The sequence below is a fragment of the Peromyscus maniculatus genome, chromosome 12 (genome assembly GCF_049852395.1).
Source record: "Peromyscus maniculatus bairdii isolate BWxNUB_F1_BW_parent chromosome 12, HU_Pman_BW_mat_3.1, whole genome shotgun sequence".
Lineage (NCBI taxonomy): Eukaryota > Metazoa > Chordata > Mammalia > Rodentia > Cricetidae > Peromyscus > Peromyscus maniculatus.
Genome location: NC_134863.1, coordinates 76,921,080 through 76,939,075, shown reverse-complemented (window position 1 = coordinate 76,939,075; position 17,996 = coordinate 76,921,080). Strand labels below are relative to the sequence as shown.

The 17,996-nt window shown below is 45.3% G+C and overlaps 1 protein-coding gene across 1 annotated transcript in view; it reads right to left on the bottom strand.

The window, feature by feature from the left end:
* Positions 1–17,996, bottom strand: part of Bach1 (BTB domain and CNC homolog 1) — a 37,732-nt gene that overhangs the window by 12,687 nt on the left and 7,049 nt on the right. The window contains exons 2-3 of the mRNA XM_006987932.4: positions 6,432–6,725; positions 1,697–3,043 (exon numbers count right to left, since the gene is read on the bottom strand). Coding sequence (XP_006987994.1) covers positions 1,697–3,043; positions 6,432–6,665 — 1,581 coding nt within the window. The 5' untranslated portion in view covers positions 6,666–6,725. The remainder of the gene's footprint in view (positions 1–1,696; positions 3,044–6,431; positions 6,726–17,996) is intronic.

Genomic DNA, 17,996 nt, shown 5'->3' with positions numbered 1-17,996 from the left:
CATATGACTTATTGAAAAAGCTATACATCTCACTTGCCAATGGACTATTGGGACTATTTTGTCATCTGCCTGTTTTCATGGACCTAGTGACTAATCCCTGTGGCCTTATAATCCACCTCCTCCCAAAGCCAGAAGATTAACACCCTCTAATTACTACAAAGCAAAAGACCATGAATGGGACATGGAGAAATGGGTCCTTTGTACATGGCCGGTGGGAATCAGTAAGCTACTGTGAAAACCGGCATCGAGCTTTGGAGAAAATTAAAACCATGTGCGTGCCATGGAGCTCGCAAGTGTTTGTGCAAATGAACTGAAATCAGATCTCCAAGTGATGTTTGTCTTTCTACACTCAATGCAGCATTCACTCTCACAATGGCCAAGACGGACAGACTGCCTGAACATCCACGCACAAGTGACTGGATAAAGAAAATGTGGCATACATGTACACTGTGACATACTACTCAGCCTTCTAAAAAAGAAGGCCTGCTATTTGAAGAACAGTATGCTAACTAAAATAAACCAACTTCTGGACAGTGCACCCTACATTATCTCACCTACTCTAGGCAGTGACTATAACAGCAACCAAGAGCAACAGTAGAATGGGGAGCCAGACTGGGAGCGGGGAAATGGAACCCAGGGGTTCAGTGACTTTTCACTAAAAAAACAAGGTACAGAGATACGTACGCCGTGTTAATACAATGGCTAGAGCTAACACTGTGCTGGGCACGTAGGAACCCTTCCAAGGACAGGCCTCGAGTCATCACAAACTTAAAAAGCAAATAAAGCACACAAAAAGCAAAGAGTATGATTAAAAATTACTTAGAAAAGCCAAGTGAGAATTGCCTCTGTAAAGAGAACACTGAGTTTTGCAAACTAAAGAAACCTAATTCCTAATGCATGGCTCCCTACTTACTGTTACTGAAGCAGAATCTTACACAAAACAGGTATTAAGTAGTAAATAGAAACGTATACACTCCAAATGCACAGGTCAAGCTTGACATGACTAATATAAGTCAGTAGCTACATGTAACTCATGCTGAATTATTAAAATATTCATTAAACTAGCCGGGCGGTGGTGGCACACGCCTTTAATCCCAGCACTCGGGAGGCAGAGCCAGGCGGATCTCTGTGAGTTCGAGGCCAGCCTGGGCTACCAAGTGAGTTCCAGGAAAGGCGCAAAGCTACACCGAGAAACCCTGTCTCGAAAAAAACAAAAACAAAAACAAAAACAAAAAAAAAGATATTCATTAAACTAATGCCTAAGATGGCTAAAGAAAAATAAAACAAAATAATAAATAAAAGCAATAGCTATAAAAAATTAGGTCTAAGAAAACTTGCCCTACATGCCACAAGCCTGCAGCTGCTCACAGCCAACCGTGGCTCACATACCACAGACTGTTTCCAGGTTTGACAGACTAGGTGACGCTTTCATACAAAAGTCACCATTAGCCACCAATGACAGAACTGCTATCCTTTCTCCCTACAGAGGCATCTGATTACAAAGTTACACAGCCCGTGTCGGGGTGCCCTCCACGATCTATACACACACCCCAGTGTGACATACATGCACACGGCAGCTTTTCAAACGCCATGCATTCCGGTCACGTGGTCTCCTCCTTCCTCCCTCCCTGCGCCGGGCACAAGTGCACCTCCTGACAAATGGCTGTCGGAACAGCGAGAGCCCACCTCCACTCACCTCACACTCCTGCTCCCTGGCGGAACAGGACTCACTGTCGCCTTCTGTGTCGGTCTCCGAGTCATCGCCCAAGCTAATCACGCACGCGTACGGACAGGGCTCCTGCTGGGGCTCCGAAACGTAGTCGTAGTTTCCGATTTCCAAGTTGCTGGAGCAGGCTTCGGAACTCAGAGTACTTATGAAAGGGCAGTTGACGGAACTGAGAGTTGTGAAAGTTCGCTGGCCTGGCTCTGGGCTCTCGCTGATCCTGATACCCAACCAGGGACACTCAGACCGCCTCTGCGGGTAGCCCTGTTCTGAGCCCTCTTTGGCCGCAGCGGGTGACAACTGCATTTGGCAGGCCGCGTCTGTGCTGCAAATGTCACTCCAGAAGCCTTTGGCCAGGTGCTCTGCCACCTCCCGCTCCACACTGCTCCGATCACCGGATGCAAGGCTGCTGCTGTCTTCTTTGGGGCCCGTGTCAGATTTCAGGTACAAATCCTGATTTTCACCAAACGGCTTCTCTTCCTGGGCATCTGGACCCGACAAAGGCTTTTCTGTTTTCACTGTTTTACTTTGCATCCCAGCAAAGCCCAAGTCACCAGACTGGTCATATGTGTGTAACAGTGAGAGGGAATAGAACCCATGAGGGTCTGCAGAATTGGGAGGGAAAGAAGCCGCTTCCGGCTGCTCTGCGGGGCACTGGGAAGCGGGGTCTCTGCGCTTTGTCTCCTCGCTCTCCATGGCTGGCTTCGTTCCTTCACATTTTAAAATCACTTGTAAATCTGCACAGCCTTGTGCTCCCCCTAAACACTCAAGTTCAGACGTCTCATTTGGCTGGACAGAAGCAGCATGGACATCTTTGATGCCCGATTCTAGAGTACGGATCTTGTCAGTTCCAAACGCTTTCTGGAATTTTCTGTATTTGGGGCATAAAGACGGCAACGCCAGGGCTCCATCCTTTTCCAGGCACATGGACTGGCACGTCTGGCTGGCACTGTCCTGGCAAGAGGGCGATGCTTTCACATCGCCCTGACACCTTTGGGGGTCACACTGAGGAGTCTGAACATTCTTCTTTTCCAAGAACTCCTCTGCTTCATCGATTTCTAGATCTTTCTGGTCTGAAAGTGAAATTTTAAAGTCTGCTTTCTGACAGTGTGAGGAGAAGCATTTTTTTCTTGCACATTCTTGCTGCTCTGCAGTGGAGTCCAGAAACTTAAACTTGAGAAACTGAAAGCAGGCTTCCTCGATATTGTGCACACTCAGAAACTCCACACACTTGCACACCTCCTCAACGTTGTCCTTACTTAAAATGAGTTTGGCAGTGTAGGCAAACTGAATTAAAGGTTCAAATCCTTTAACGGTCACCTGTTAATACACAAGATTGAACAGACACGTCATTTAACAGCTGTCTACCCACGACAACGGTGGAGAGCAACCGGGAGATGCCAGCTTCTCTACGATAACCAAATGGGTCCTTTAATTTGGAAGAGAAGTTCGCCCTCTACGAAACGCACAGCCGAGGGAGACTGGTAAAGCGGAGCCCCACTCCATTCAAGGGGACTAAACCTCCACTTCAGGAACTCCACTCCAACACAGTTTACTCATTAGGACATCACCACGATTTCCCCGTGTGCAAATAAGTCGTCTATGAAATAAAGCAGGACAGACCCACCCACAGCCCTGCTATGGCTCTGCCAGGTGTCTGAGGTTAGCGCAGCTCCCAAGGGCCAAACAACGTGAACAGTAATACACTATAGAGTGGAATTTTTAAAAATGAAAAGTACTTGTAAAAATATCTTAACTATCAAAAAAGCACAATAAACCAAAGTATTGGCTAGAGAGAGAGGTCAGAGATCGTGGGCACTTGCTGCCCTTGCAGAGAAGCCTGAGTTTGGTTCTCCGCACCCACATGAGGAAGACTCACAACCACATGTAACTCCAGCTCTGGGGATCGGGTGCCTCTGCTAGCACCTGCACTCGCATCATACACACACACACACACACACACTCTCACACACACACACACACACTCTCACACACACACACACACAAACTAAAAAAAATAAAAATGGAACAAATCTTTTAAAAAATGGTTAAGTACTGTCTTATGTTAAATATTTCTAATAAAATTTTTAATGATCCGGATTGCAAAGGTTCTAAATCTCTGCCTTTGTACTGCTTCAGCAAAGACTCGAGAGCCCTGGGCAGCTACACCTTTGAGCAGACACCTGCGCATTTATACTGAGAGTGTATTTGCAAGGCTGGGGTGAAAGAGCCTGCAATGTGCAAAGAACGTTCACCCTGGGTTCAAAATACAAATTACACTTAGAACTTTGTGTTACTATCAAACTGACCAAAATACTGGGACTCTTCTAAAACATGCTAATCTTACAGCATTTAGCTTGAAACTGCTAAAATAAACACCACCAAATTCTTTAAGAACAATGAAAATGGCCGGGCGGTGGTGGCGCACGCCTTTAATCCCAGCACTCGGGAGGCAGAGCCAGGCGGATCTCTGTGAGTTCGAGGCCAGCCTGGGCTACCAAGTGAGCTCCAGGAAAGGCGCAAAACTACACAGAGAAACCCTGTCATGAAAAACCAAAAAAAAAAAAAAAAAAGAACAATGAAAATGAATGCTGGGAGCGATATCAAATGGACACCCACTTTAAAAAATCACTAGGTAGTTTCCTATCAAACTAAATGTGCAAAACGACCTTATGACCAGAAATTGCACTTTCGGTTTTTTATCCCTAATTAATGAACTTACTTTACAAAAAAAAAACCTATACCAACTTTTATCTGTAGCAGATAAAAACTGAAACTAATCTCAGTTCCTTCAACAGATGAAAAGGTTTTAAAAAGGAAAATTAAGACGTAACTATTATAGTATTCATGAGCAGCACAGAATAAACTACTGGTACGAGAAATTTGGATAATATCAAGGAAATTATCCTAAGTGTGAAAAAGGCAACGCTAACAGGGCACATAACACTGCAGTGTCCCACTTACGGACGATTTTGAAATGACAAAGCTCCACACAGGGACAGAGAAGTGGTTACCGGCATCCAGAGACAGAAGAGGGGAGGGAATATGGGGCCCAAGCGTGGGAAGGAATTAGCGTAAGAAACATGCAGGAACCTTGGGTGGTCCAGATCCTAACCGATGGTGAACAGGAACCTTCCCAGAACCTCTAGAACCTAGTTAATGCATGTGACACCACAGCCATCTGATCACCAGGAATGGATGGTGTCCACATCAACATTCCTGTTGGAACATTATTCATTTTTCAAAATATTATCAATGGAACACTAAACAAAGAGTAAAAGGCAATTCTGCATTACTCCTTGAAACTGTACTTAATTTATAATAATCTGAATAAAAAGTTCAATTAAAATTTCCCAAAATATGCCAAATCAACCAAATAATATATGCAATATTTTCAACTTGTCACTGTGATGAAACAGTTCAAATATTTGAAAACTTGTGATTTATACTTCATCAGAACAAACATAAAACATCCAAATATACACACAATACATACGTATATGTATTGATATATACATCGTCTCTTAAAAATCCATCCAACAAACATTGTTCTACCTGTAAAGCCTCATGAGATAGTTTGAAATATGAACTGTAGAAAGCATGCCCCACCGTGAGTCATGTTCTTCTGTAAAATCAATGATCCGGTACCCTTGACTCACACCCCAACACTACAGCCCGAGTCACACACGAGGCGCAGCACCAGCAACCAGCTCCACTCTGGATCAGTTTGCAGTTCATCCAGTTATGCCCAACATCACACAGTATGTCACACACAAGAAGTTCTACACACTTCCTCCTCCTCTCCTTAAAACCCTTTGTGTCCAATGTCAAAATATGCTAAGAGCAGTGACCGCCAAAGCACATGCTCCAATAACAGAGCCAGGAAGAATCAGTGCCACGCCACCTAAGACAAGCCCCTTCAGGCTAGCACAAAGACAAAGACCCTAGTATTTACATGCGTAAGTTACACAGACTGGGGGTGGAAAGGTATATGTGAAACAGGCCTTTACAAATAAGACAACAAACTATTTTGTTTTTTAACGTGTTTGTTTGTTTGTTTGTTTGTTTGTTTGTTTGTTGGGTGCGTGGGTGGGTGGGGGATGTGGGAGGGTGTGTGCCAGCACACATGAGGAGGTCAGAGGACAACTTGCAGGACTCAGTTCTCTCCTTCCACTATGTGAGACCAGGGAATCAAACTCAGGTCAACAAGCTTGGCAGCAGATGCCTTTATCCGCTGAGCCATCTCACTGGCCAAGACAACACACTTCTTTACTCCCAAAGTATAAGGACCATCTCAAGAAAAAGAAAACCAGGGGAAAAATACACTTGCAGAGTGCCTGCTTTTCATGGGAGATGTCTCAGGAGAGAGAGAGTACACACAGCTTGAAGCTGTCAGGGTGTCCCTCAGAAGGACAGAGTCACACAGCCAGCACCCTCTAAGCCAGAACCCTTCCAAATGCCTGTAATCTATCAGGTGGACTAAGATGTAGGTATTGTACCCACATATTCCACTGATCCACAAGTATTAACACCCAAAGCCATCGTTTCACATGTAAACATTCCTGTAACAAAAGCCAGAGAAAGGTTGCGACAGAAATGCTCTTCGAGATGCCTGTCTCCTCAGGGAGACTAGAGTTTGTGTTCAGCTTATAACCAGAAGGTATCTAGGTAACAACAGGTTGTGATAGCCAGCGCTGCGGCCCCTCACCTCTTCAGGCAGTGTGATGGTGAGCTCGGCATCGGTCTGGCCTACAATTCTCGAGTGGAAGTAGCTGCTGCATGCAGCCAGCACCGAGCGGTGGGCTCGGAACCGCTGGCCCTCCACCACGACAGTGACATCGCACAGCACATCCTTCTTCCGCTGGTCATTGAGGCTGAGCAAGACGTTGGTGCTGTGCACAGAAGACTCATAGGCAAACACTGAGCTCTCACTCACAGACATCCTGGGTGGCAAACGGGACCAGGGAGAGCAGTGGAAAGCATGCTTCTAACTGTCATCGACCTGCAAAGACACGGGGAAGATGTCACTTAACAAATCCTGTGGGTTAATGTGTTTTAAACAACAAACTGTCAGCATGAATTAAAATACGTACTTGTCACCAACACAAAAGTGGAGACAAAAGTCTCCAGAGGGACAATGTAGATTCATTCAACAAACCTCAAGTAAAGCAGGATGATGACAGTAATTCTAATTTCTTTTTTTTCTTTTTTGAGACAGGGTTTCTCTGTGTAGCTTTGCACCTTTCCTGGATCTCACTTTGTAGACCAGGCTGGCCTAGAACTCACAGAGATCCACCTGCCTCTGCCTCCGGAGTGCTGGGATTAAAGGCGTGCGCCACCACCGCCCGGCGTAATTCTAATTTCAAAGCAAGGATCTTAGAGAGAATAGAGTAAGAACTTCCTGAGCCCAGGACTTCCTAGATGTCTGAAAGTAAGTCCACTCTGAGAATGGGTCTGACAGAAGCCAAGGGCTGGCCCAAACCTTCAGTCCAAATCCCACCCTCTACTTGAAGACAGTTCATGGGTGTGGCCAGGGAAAGGTCACATTGGGATGGGGTACTCCACCATTCTCCATGTCCTGTTCACCACAATGGAGAGATTAGGCAAAGGCAGAGTTTCCCATCCAGAGGCTCCAATCAACACAAGGTCAAGTTCATTCGGAAGCACAGGAAAAAAAAGGTTCCCATGTGTCAGGACACATTTTAGAACTCGCTTTCCACATGCTGCATTCTGTGAAGCCAAAGTCAGGCAGAGCCACATTACCACCAAGAACATGGTTTATCATGCGCAGAAAGCCTTGGTTTCCTCAAAACATTACAAAGTATGACAAAGTCATCATCATTTGGACATAAAATGGCTTCCAAACATTTTTTGAGCACATGCACAATACTGGCACTCAAAGCAAGGAGGTGCCCCAAATACACATATGCATATTATCCCTGTCATGACTATTCTGATGCATACACCGAGACACACACGAAACCGTAAGAGTCTAAGGGATGCTATTTTCCTGCAGTTCCCATGGTCTGTGCGGAGCACTCCCGGTAGTGTGCACCTCACAGATGAAGCCCATAAGTCCCTCTGCATCCTTCATTCCTTCTGACAGCTAATTCACTGGCTGACCCCCAGAGGGTCTGTGAAGGAGACGCTGCTGTGCCTTCAGATTTCATACAACACAAGAAAGGAGAGATCAGAACTACTGAGTTCACTCAGACCACAGATGGTTCCACTTCAAAGTTCTGATGTGTTAGCTGCAAATAAACACATCAATCCATAAATTCTCTTTGTGTTTGCTTTTACACAGGTAAAAGGTTAAACTCCACAGAAGTGTAAATGAAGGCACAATCTTTCAGTAAACTCTGTCTCAGGTTAAGGATCCAGTCTTCCTTTAGCTGACCCAGCATACCACATAACATCACTGGTGACTTCAACATTAAATGTGAAGGTGAATGGAACTTTGGGGTTATACCCTTACAGAAGGAGCAGTCAGATTCTTCTTAAAATGGTTCTTCATGATTCAGTTATCAACAAGAGGAATTATTAAGAACTGCTAGGAACAGTAGAGATGAGCTTTCCAAACTCCTGTTATCTCCTATAGGTGGGAATTGGGGCCACGAGTGTCCTCCTTCAAGGCAGCTGTCCACACTGGCCTGCCAGCCAAGGCCAACGCCAAAGCTACCACCCAGCCCATGATGGCTCTCACACTTTCCAACCACCCAGGTTAAAACCTTTAAAGTGTGTTAGTCTTACACTTATCACTGTCGTTCCAGTGAACACCACACAGCCAAGGGAAAGTATAAAAGCTTAGAGACTGATGTTGCCAGCAGTGTGTGATGTCGGGAGCTCCATCTGTCCATCAAAGTTCTATACATGCCCTTCTCTGGCCTCACAGTGGCTTTCCAGCTTGCCATGTTTCTCTTCTCCTTGGAAAGACAAATGGCACACCCTAACCTAAAGGTTCTTTGGATTCCAAGGTGACTCCAGCAAGAGCCACCCCATCACTGGTCTGGTAGTCCATTGCTTCTCTGAGGTACAGTGGGCCACAGCTTCCTTCAGACTCAGAGAGAATCGTATCTGGTTTATCACCTCTGCTCAGGCATTTTTCAGTAACAGATTTCGTCACGGGTTCGCATCCCTCAGGTAGGATGTGAACATTCACACCGGTAGGACGCCAACCCCAGGCGCAATCAACCACAGCTGAGAGCAACTAGCATCGGGAACCGAAATAAACATGAGGACCCTCTAAGAAGGACCAAGCACAGCTCACATTAGGAATTTCACTGCTCCCACGGAACTCTGGGGCCCACTCCTCACACTTTTCTCAGCCAGGTACACATATACAACTATACAATTCTATGCTGAGTCCTGGAGCCTCGGCCTTACCAGTGAGGCCTACACTTCTCTCCAGCTCTAACCCAAGCACTCAAGTCCTGTTTCTACAAATGTGTGTCCTTCTACACAGCTCCCAAGCTTGCACGTGTACTAATGCAGCTACATAAAATTAAAATACAAAAAAAAGGCTTCATATATTAGCATTTAATCCTTACCCCATACAAAATACTCAGGTATTTTCTACTTTAAAAAAAAAATAGTCCAAGGGACTGGAGAAATGGCTCAGAGGTTAAGTGCTCTTGCTATTCTTGCAGGAGGCAGCAGTTTGGATCCCAGCACCGACTCTGGGCAGCTCACAACTGCCTGTACCTCTAACTACAGGGTATAATGCCATCTTCCAGCCTCTGAGATCATCTACACACTGGTGTGCATACACTTACACAAATGCTCCCCCCACACACATAAATAATTAAAAATCTAAAAAGTAAAATGATACCAGTTATGATCTACTCAGTTTAAAGATTCACAGATGGCTGGTACTAACTAACAGCTTGGGACTGAGAATCTGAGATTAACTGGGATCGAGTCCCAGCTCTACAACAGCCGCATGGCTTGGACAAGCTCATCAATGTGCTGTAGCCCAGCCCCTCCATCTGCAAATCAGGGATGATGTCACCACCTCCCTGAGAGGTTGGGAAGTTTCTGTGGGGTGATGAACAAAAGGGACTGAGCTCACAGCAAGCAAACAATACACACTAGCTGTTCTTTAGGAAGACTTGACATTGACGAAGCTCACACCATTCAAGTAACCCTGTTTCTAAGTGGTCTTCCTTGCTGAAAACCTTAGGATAACTCTTCAAGTTTATCAAAAGTATACCTAGTTCCTTCACATGGTCTTAAAAGTCACGTGGTTGGTGGGCTTCCGGTCTGTTCACCAGCCCTCCCCTCTGTCAAGTCATTTTGTCTTGTCTGTGCTACGCTCCAGTCACACCCCCCTCCCTGCCTGCCACGCTAACACCCTCCAGAACCCAGAGTCCTCCCTCTCAATGTGCCTGCCACTTGGATGACTTCAGGCGGCTTCAGGTCTCAGCCTAAATGTCACAACTTTGTCTAGACTGAGCTCTGCCACAATCCAAGTACTCAGGCCAGTACTTTACCCGGCTATTAGTACTTGCTGCCGAATGACTTGACACTTTTAATACAATCCAAACCCAGATCATATACATTTCCCAAACATTCCGTTTGTGGGTGGAAATGCACTAATCAGGGCTCACAGAAGGAAGAACTTAGGTGGCTTTTCCAGAACTACAAAAGGCCAAAAAGATCCCAGCTCAGACCTCTTGGAGCTACGAACACTGCAGAAGTGGTTGAGTAAGGGCCATCAACTGGAAACACCATCTGGACAGTGACTTGCAGGGATACAGATACCTTGACCTCTGTCCTCATTACAGCGGGGCCCTACCCAGGGGTGTTCTGAACTAAGTAGTTGATAATCTTTTTTACCCAACACCTTAACTACGCAATGATCCTGCATAGCTCCTATCCATATCCACCAGGCACGGTCTCACATTTCTCAAACCTAAAAGCGCACTACCGCACCCCAGCTGCTCACATCTGTAACCGTTAATTTATTAAACCCAAACTTAGACTCACTGCACTTGAATGGTTCTGTATTCTTGGACAGACACCATTGTCTCAACTCAAGCCAAGGTGTGCTGACCTTCACAAACTGCTGATTCACTCCCTCACGCTGACAAAGGATGAACATGCAGTTTAGAGCTTCCTGAAGTTCAGTTTCGTGGTGTTCTGTTCTCTACCCATGATGGACAAGTTACATTTTAATACAGTTACTGTTTGGCTGGTGTTTTCACCTTCAGAAGGACACTTGAAAAATAAGACAAGAGGCTGGGGTTCATCGCATCTTAATACCTTTTCAGATAATTCACAAAGGAGAGAACTCAACCTGAGATGATCTAAGATGGCAGGGCCAGGTCTGTAGGCTGTGGCTTAGTGTGACTATAAAGTCGCAAGCGTACACAGAACTATTTGCCACACGAATCTCAAGACGATGATGTGTGTTACATCTCAGTGTGGGGGTACAGTAAACAAAACTACCACCCAAACATTCTGTTGTCACTGAACAGGGACACAGGTTCTTCCTACCAGGGTCCCCTGCGTGTGCCACCCTATGCACCAGCGGTCACCAGAACACAATCGAAAGGAAGACCCAGTCAAGAATGTGACTTAGACGCTCAAAATGAGAATGAGACCCCAGGGTAAATAAGGCAGCGGCGGTCACCAATTCACACAAGACACCCAAAGGTACTTACAGTCATTATCAAAATAAAAGCTGGTCATTTGTCATTTAAGCGTACTATTTAATTAATGAGAAACAATAGTGTCAAAAGGGTTTTGTTAATCCTGTGTGTCTGTGTGTGTGTGTGGGGGGGGAGGTGTTGTGTGGGTGTGCATGAATATCCGTATGTCCAGACAAGTACTGACCAACAGACATCAGAAATCATATTTAAAAACATTTATCATGGCTTTTCTAAGTGGAACCCTGGATCTGCAGCTGATCCCACCTCCTGAACATGTCTCCTCCTTTCTGGTAGATTCTTTTTTTCAAGGCTTCTGCCTCTGCTGTCTTCATCACCTCCGGTGACTTCACGTCTACCTACCTGGAATGCGGAGTTTTGGATGGCAAACTCATGGACCCATTATCTTTCTTGATCCTTCTAATCCCCCAAGCCAGTTCCTATATTCCACATCGAGCTACCCTATGTGAGTGTCCTGAAATCTGGCAGCCAGCCGCCTATCATCAATCTTTCAAGTAGGTGACGGACAACTGACACACTGTGGTATGTACACATTTAGTCCTTCGCCTCTGGGGCCTTTTTTTCTTTAAAATGTTAAAAATTAAGATGAGGTAGCCCAAAGAAAAGAACCCTCAACAACATGATGTTTTCATTATTATTATTCTCAAGTTTTCAATGAACCTTAACATCAAAAGCTTTGTGGAAATTTAAACCAGCACCGTCTTCCAGAGCCCTTGAGACTTTGCCTCACTGACCGGGGAAAAGCCAGCAGGAAGAAGAAACCAGTAACCGAGAGCCGCTCTTTCCTTTAACCTCTTGGGGGCTTAAATATCACAGGTGTTCAGCCACCCACACCTCACAGCACATCTCTGAGGTCAGCTCCCTTAGCCTCAAGGAAACCTAGAGTAGGACTGGACAGGCAGCACTGGTGAAGTGACTTTTTTTAAACTCAAAGGAAGAAGAAGGGCAAAGCAGAGTTGCCCACAGCACCATCCAAAGGGGTGTGTTTCAAAGCGAGGAGCTCAGGAGAGCCTGGAGAGCTGGAGTCGAATGTTCTGCAGCTTACGAGGTGGCAGTAACTTCTCTAAATTAACACTGTACGTCAGCATACAGAGCAGTAGGCTTCAGCACAGCACTTTCAAACACTTGGTTCTGATTGCCCCCCCCACGCCCTCCCTGCACCCCACCCCTGTTGTGTCTTCCTGCCCCCCACCTACCTGGCCCTGCTTTTGCAGCACTGAGGCGCATCTTGATTTGGGCTTTTCCCTGTCTTAACAATTACGTGGTTATGTAATGGCGGTTTTGTTGGGTTTGTTTTCTTGGGGGTTGTTTGTTTGGGTTTTTGAGTTTTTGAGAAAAGGACTGATCTGGAACCCACTCTGTAGACCAGGCTGGCCTTGAACTCAGAGATCTGCCTGCCTCTGCCTCACAGATGCTGGGATCAAACATGTACACCACCATGCCTGGTCTGTCATATATTTACTGGATTAAATGTTGTATTTGAAATTTTAAGACAAAGTCAGGCTCAAAAGCGAGGAGCTGGAACTGTTAGAGAACCTGAAAAAAGTTGTCTCCTACTCAGACATCAGCAACAGAAGGTTCTTCATACCCCAAATCTGCAAATCTATCTTTGCTCGTTCAGGTTCCTAAGTTTGGAAAAGCCTGGAAGGCAATTCCAGAACAATATGAAAGAAAACAATAAACATTAAAAAAACAAAAAACAAAAACAAACAAACAAACAAACAAAAAAAAAACAGAGTTCAAGCTGCAGAACTGAAAACAAAAGAAACCACCACTTTACCTGCCATCCTCCCTCAAAAAAACTGTAGAAACAACTGGGCCTTTTGTTTGCCCAATGCACTGGCCAACTACTTAAAGTTTAAAAGGACTGTTGCATCTTTTATGAAAACACGTACTAGCCACTAGAACTGGTCCATACCAACAAAGCATCCTTCCTGAATCCAGACTTCTCATCAAGCATCATCAGCCACCATTATCATCTGTGGGCTACACATTACACACGATGAGCTGCCTGTGTTTGAGTTATACACTACAGTGAGCTTTTATTTTGTTAAGATTGGTTTGTTCAAACATGTCTCATTATGTAGCCCAGGCTGGCCTCAAGCTCCAACTCTTCTGCCTCGGCACCCCAAATTTCAGTAAGCTTTGAAAACTGCATATACACATGAGAGCAACACCAAGGCATATGGGTTTCTGTCACTCCTCAGAATCCACATGGCTCTTTCAGTCGCCTCCTCTGTACGCCTCTGGCTATGGGGAGCCAATGATCTGTGTCTATCACCATCACAGTACAGTAACATGAATTCCCCTTTTGACATGCAAATAGATTGTATCATGTACTCGTTTTTAAGTTTCTTTCACTCAGCTGAATGCTTTCAATACACACTGATGCGAAGAACATCTGATGTTTCTTTTTGTTGTTGCTGTTGGCAAATATTCCATTATACAAATATGCAACAATTTGTTCATCCACTTAATTGGTGATAAAGATAGTTAACTGACCTAGTCTCAGCTTGGGATAACACTAAAATTTTATTAAACAGCTGCCTGGACATAATACACTGACTCCACGTTCCCAGGGTAATCATCTAGGAAGACAGGAGCGGAGTGATATGGGAGGTGTATGCTCTTCAGCAATCACACAGTAGTTTCCCAGATGGACTAAGTCATTTCGCTTTGCTACCAGCAGTGTGTGGGCCGATCCATACCAGCTCTACACCAGCACTAACCCTTGGCGCTAATCCTCTGAATCTTGACTCTCCCGGTGTGTGCAGAGTATTTCACCGTGGTTCTTATTTGTCTTCCTAAGGCTAATAACACTGAGCATCCTCACATGTGCTTGTGTTGGCCGTTTTTCATCTCCTTGCATGAAATATACTAATTCTTCCTAGACATTTTTTTTATTATCTTTGAGTTGGAAGAGCTAGTAGAATTATGATCAGGGTTGCAATAAAACTATATTTATTTAGGGGAAACAGCTGACAAACGAGCTCCCAGCTCATGAATAGGACTTCCCTCCCCATGTTCCAAGGACTTCTTTAATATTTCTTAATGTTACGATGATGCTGTCTAGAGCAAAGGAGGTTTATGCATCTTCTATTAAATCTATTCCTACGTGTTTTATGGTTTCTGTAGCACTGTAGATAGATTTGAGCTCTTATGCTTTATTTTACAGGTTTACTACATAATTGCAAATGTTATCTCTGAGATATGAACCAAAACCCAACAACAGCCTGAACTAATTCATGAATTCTGGGGCTTCTTTGTAAATTCTTTACTGTTTTTCTCTGTGCACACTCACGCCATCTGAAAACAAACGAGTGTGCTTCTTCCCGCCCTTCCTCATGCCTCCTTGTCTCCCCTCACTGCAGTGACTGCCCATGAGTGGTGTCCCGACTCACTCCCTCATCAGGAAGTGTGCACTGCCCGCCTCCAAGGTGGGATAGCTAGAGAGTTTTGGTTTTTGGTTTGTTTTTTTGATAAACAGGTAATGGGCAGAAAATGACCGCCCCACTTAACCTAAGGCTCCCACAAGAAATTCAGAAGGGGGAAACTGAAAATCTCCCAAAGGGTGAAATTCTGGGTCACTCTGCCTCCCCAAAGCCTGTGTCATGCCTAAGTACGCACTTCAGACATCCCAATATCCACAACCAGATGCCACTAAAGAGAAGGCAAGAGGATTCTTAGAAAGGAGCGAGGCCTCTTATGGCCTCACATGTGGAACGGCGTCCACTGGGGGACAGAGTAGTGCCTGAAGTACTACTCCGTGTCTCCCCAGCCCGCCAAGCAAGCTACTTCATGTCTCTTTCTCTTAAAAACAGAGACAGTCATTTTTCTTGGGAAAAAGAGAAGGTATACTTAATATGTTTAGGATAGCACCTGGCATATGATTTTATTTTTATGCTATAAATGTTGTGGTTTTGATGCACAGGGTGACATCAAAACAATTCCGAAAGAAACGCATTACCACATAGTTTAGTTCACACTCAATATTAACACAGGTAAAAATCACATAAACATTGTTCATTGGTTCTCAGAGAACGGCATCACACTTATAGGACAGAATGAAAATTATTACCAGCCTTGACAAAGCCAAACTTTCGCTAGGGGATGGAATCCAAGAAGGCAGAAAGAGAGGTAGTATTTCTGCATGACTTATAAGGTAGGGTTCAACTGATCCTGTCATATTAATGAGCCCAAGAAAACAATAAAAACACATTTAGAGCTGAGTGGGAGGGGTTCTCAGCAGCAGAAACAAAACTAACCTGACTCTGAGGGGGAGGGGAGAGAGAGAGACAGGAAATCAACAAAGTCTCAGATTGACATGCAAACATCTTACAGACCCAGAGGTGGTCACCTAAAAGCTCAACGCCGGGCGGGAGTAGATTCTGCATCTCCACAGAATTACAGCACAGTGAGCCAGGCTGTTCCCTCTAACTTTTTATTCATATTGATTTCACTAGAAACAAACTTGAAAGGTGTTCACAAAAAGAGTAACAAAAAAACAATCTGATTCAGTTCAACAGAAATGGCTGGTAAATTGGCTGTGAGAACTGATGAAACTTCTAAAGATTTTTCAAATAGGAAAGGCGTCTGAAAGAGAGAAAAATCAATCTTAAACTACGATCTTAACAAAAAGTAGGTTTTAGCAAAAATGAGGAGTTAAGGGAAGGTGGTAAGATACCGTAAAGGGACCAATACCAGGATTCCCATCATCACAGTATAATATCCCTCTCGAAATTTCTTGACACACCCTCCCCATCCCCTTTGTGATAGCTGGTCAACTTGACAAGATCTGGAATCACCAAGCCCCTGGGCGCACCTGTGCGGGCTCTTCTTGATCAGACCGACTGCGGTGGGAACGCCCGGCCTAAAGTGGGCAGCGAGCGCCCGCCGGCGGCAGCCGAATCTCAGGACCGGCTTCGGCGCTCTGCCCGCTTGCTTTTGTCTCTTACCGGCTGCTGCTACCACAGTCCCTGTCTCTCCCCTGCAGCCATCCCATGCAGGTAGCAGAGCTCAGATTCTTCAGCCTCCCCACACGGAATGAAAACCAGCTCTGGAGGAATCCCCCAGGGCTTCGGCACACGATTGGGACTGCAGAGGCGTCCAGCCTGGTGTACTGAACAGCCCTGCAATCCTTAGTCTTCCAGGATCCCAGTTCATGGACTTCCAACCTGCCCCTCTGGCATCTCAAATTTAACATGTGCAATAATACTGGGTGCCATCCATCACCACACTCATTAGGATATTCATCAAAATATTGAGGCAATTTTTTTCTTTTTCTTTCTTCATTTTCAGCATTCAAATTGTCAGCTATAAACACACATTACCTTATAAATTTGAAGCAATAACTATAAGCATAAAAGTATGCCTTCGTTAAAAATGTAGCTCACGTTTATTTTAAATGTCGATTAAATAAAAGGACAAGTAACATTTCTGTCTTCACAATGGGATTTTCTGTACCCACCAACAAGGATTCCATCAACACTGGAAAACCCACCACTGACTTTATAGCCTCACCATGACTACCAAAATACATATTAAAATTTACTTTAAAAAGTGGCTGGGGGCTAGGGAGGTGGCCCATGTTAACTCTGCAAGCAGGAGGATCAGAGCTGGGGTCCCCGGCACCCATGGTGACAGTTCACACTTAGGAGCCCAGCACCGTCAGGGGAGCACAGGGAGGTGGAGCCAAACACATGTCTGGATTGTACTGACCAGCCAGGCAGGCCAATCAATAAGGCCCAGATTCACTGAGAGACCCATATCAAAAAAGAAAACAAAAAACCAAGGGGTGGGAGTGATAGGGGAAGACATCTAGCTCCCTCATACACAGACACGTCAGCCATTAAAGCCAATCAGAGGTTCCATTCATTCGCCTTGACACTGACATCGCTATGTGAACGCTGGCTTGGGGGAACACAGACACAAAGGAGAGAGAAGAGCTTTAGGGAAAGTTTTACACACAGATAAAGAAGCATCCCGTGGCAGGGGGTGGGTATCGGTCTCCCTGCAGAGAACTGAGTCATTGAGATAAATGAGCTGGGGAAGCTATCTTGCCACTGGAAGAGAGCAAATGGTGCCGCTATCTCCAGCCTTGATCCACAGCTTCTGCAGAACGTCTGACTTGCCAACGAAAGCAGCATCCTCCAGCAAACCACGCAGTCATCTTACCACTCCTCAGGCTCCTCTGACTTCCCCAAATGTAGGCTTCTCCTCATCTACGATCCCCTGGCTCATTTCACTGCAACTGGCCATCCTATGACAGAAAGCTGGGCTCTCAAGGTGTAGCTTCTAGAAAGTTCTGCCAGTGTCTAGAGAGGTTCCTGGTATATAAAGCCGTAAGTTTACGTTACAGTAAACCCAGTATCTGACAAGTATGTCACAAATGCTGAGATAAATTTAGCAACCCACCCTACTATCTACAGACTCATCAGATGTGTATCTGAGTTTGGGAAGAGCGGCAGCATCCACGGGGAGACGAAGAACAAGGCACCATTAAACCCCCACACTCATCACCCGCACCCTGAACGTCACAGTGAGAGCCGCTGCAGTTAACAGCAGAGGGCTTGGGTGGACAGGCAAGCTCCTAGCTGAGCTCTTCC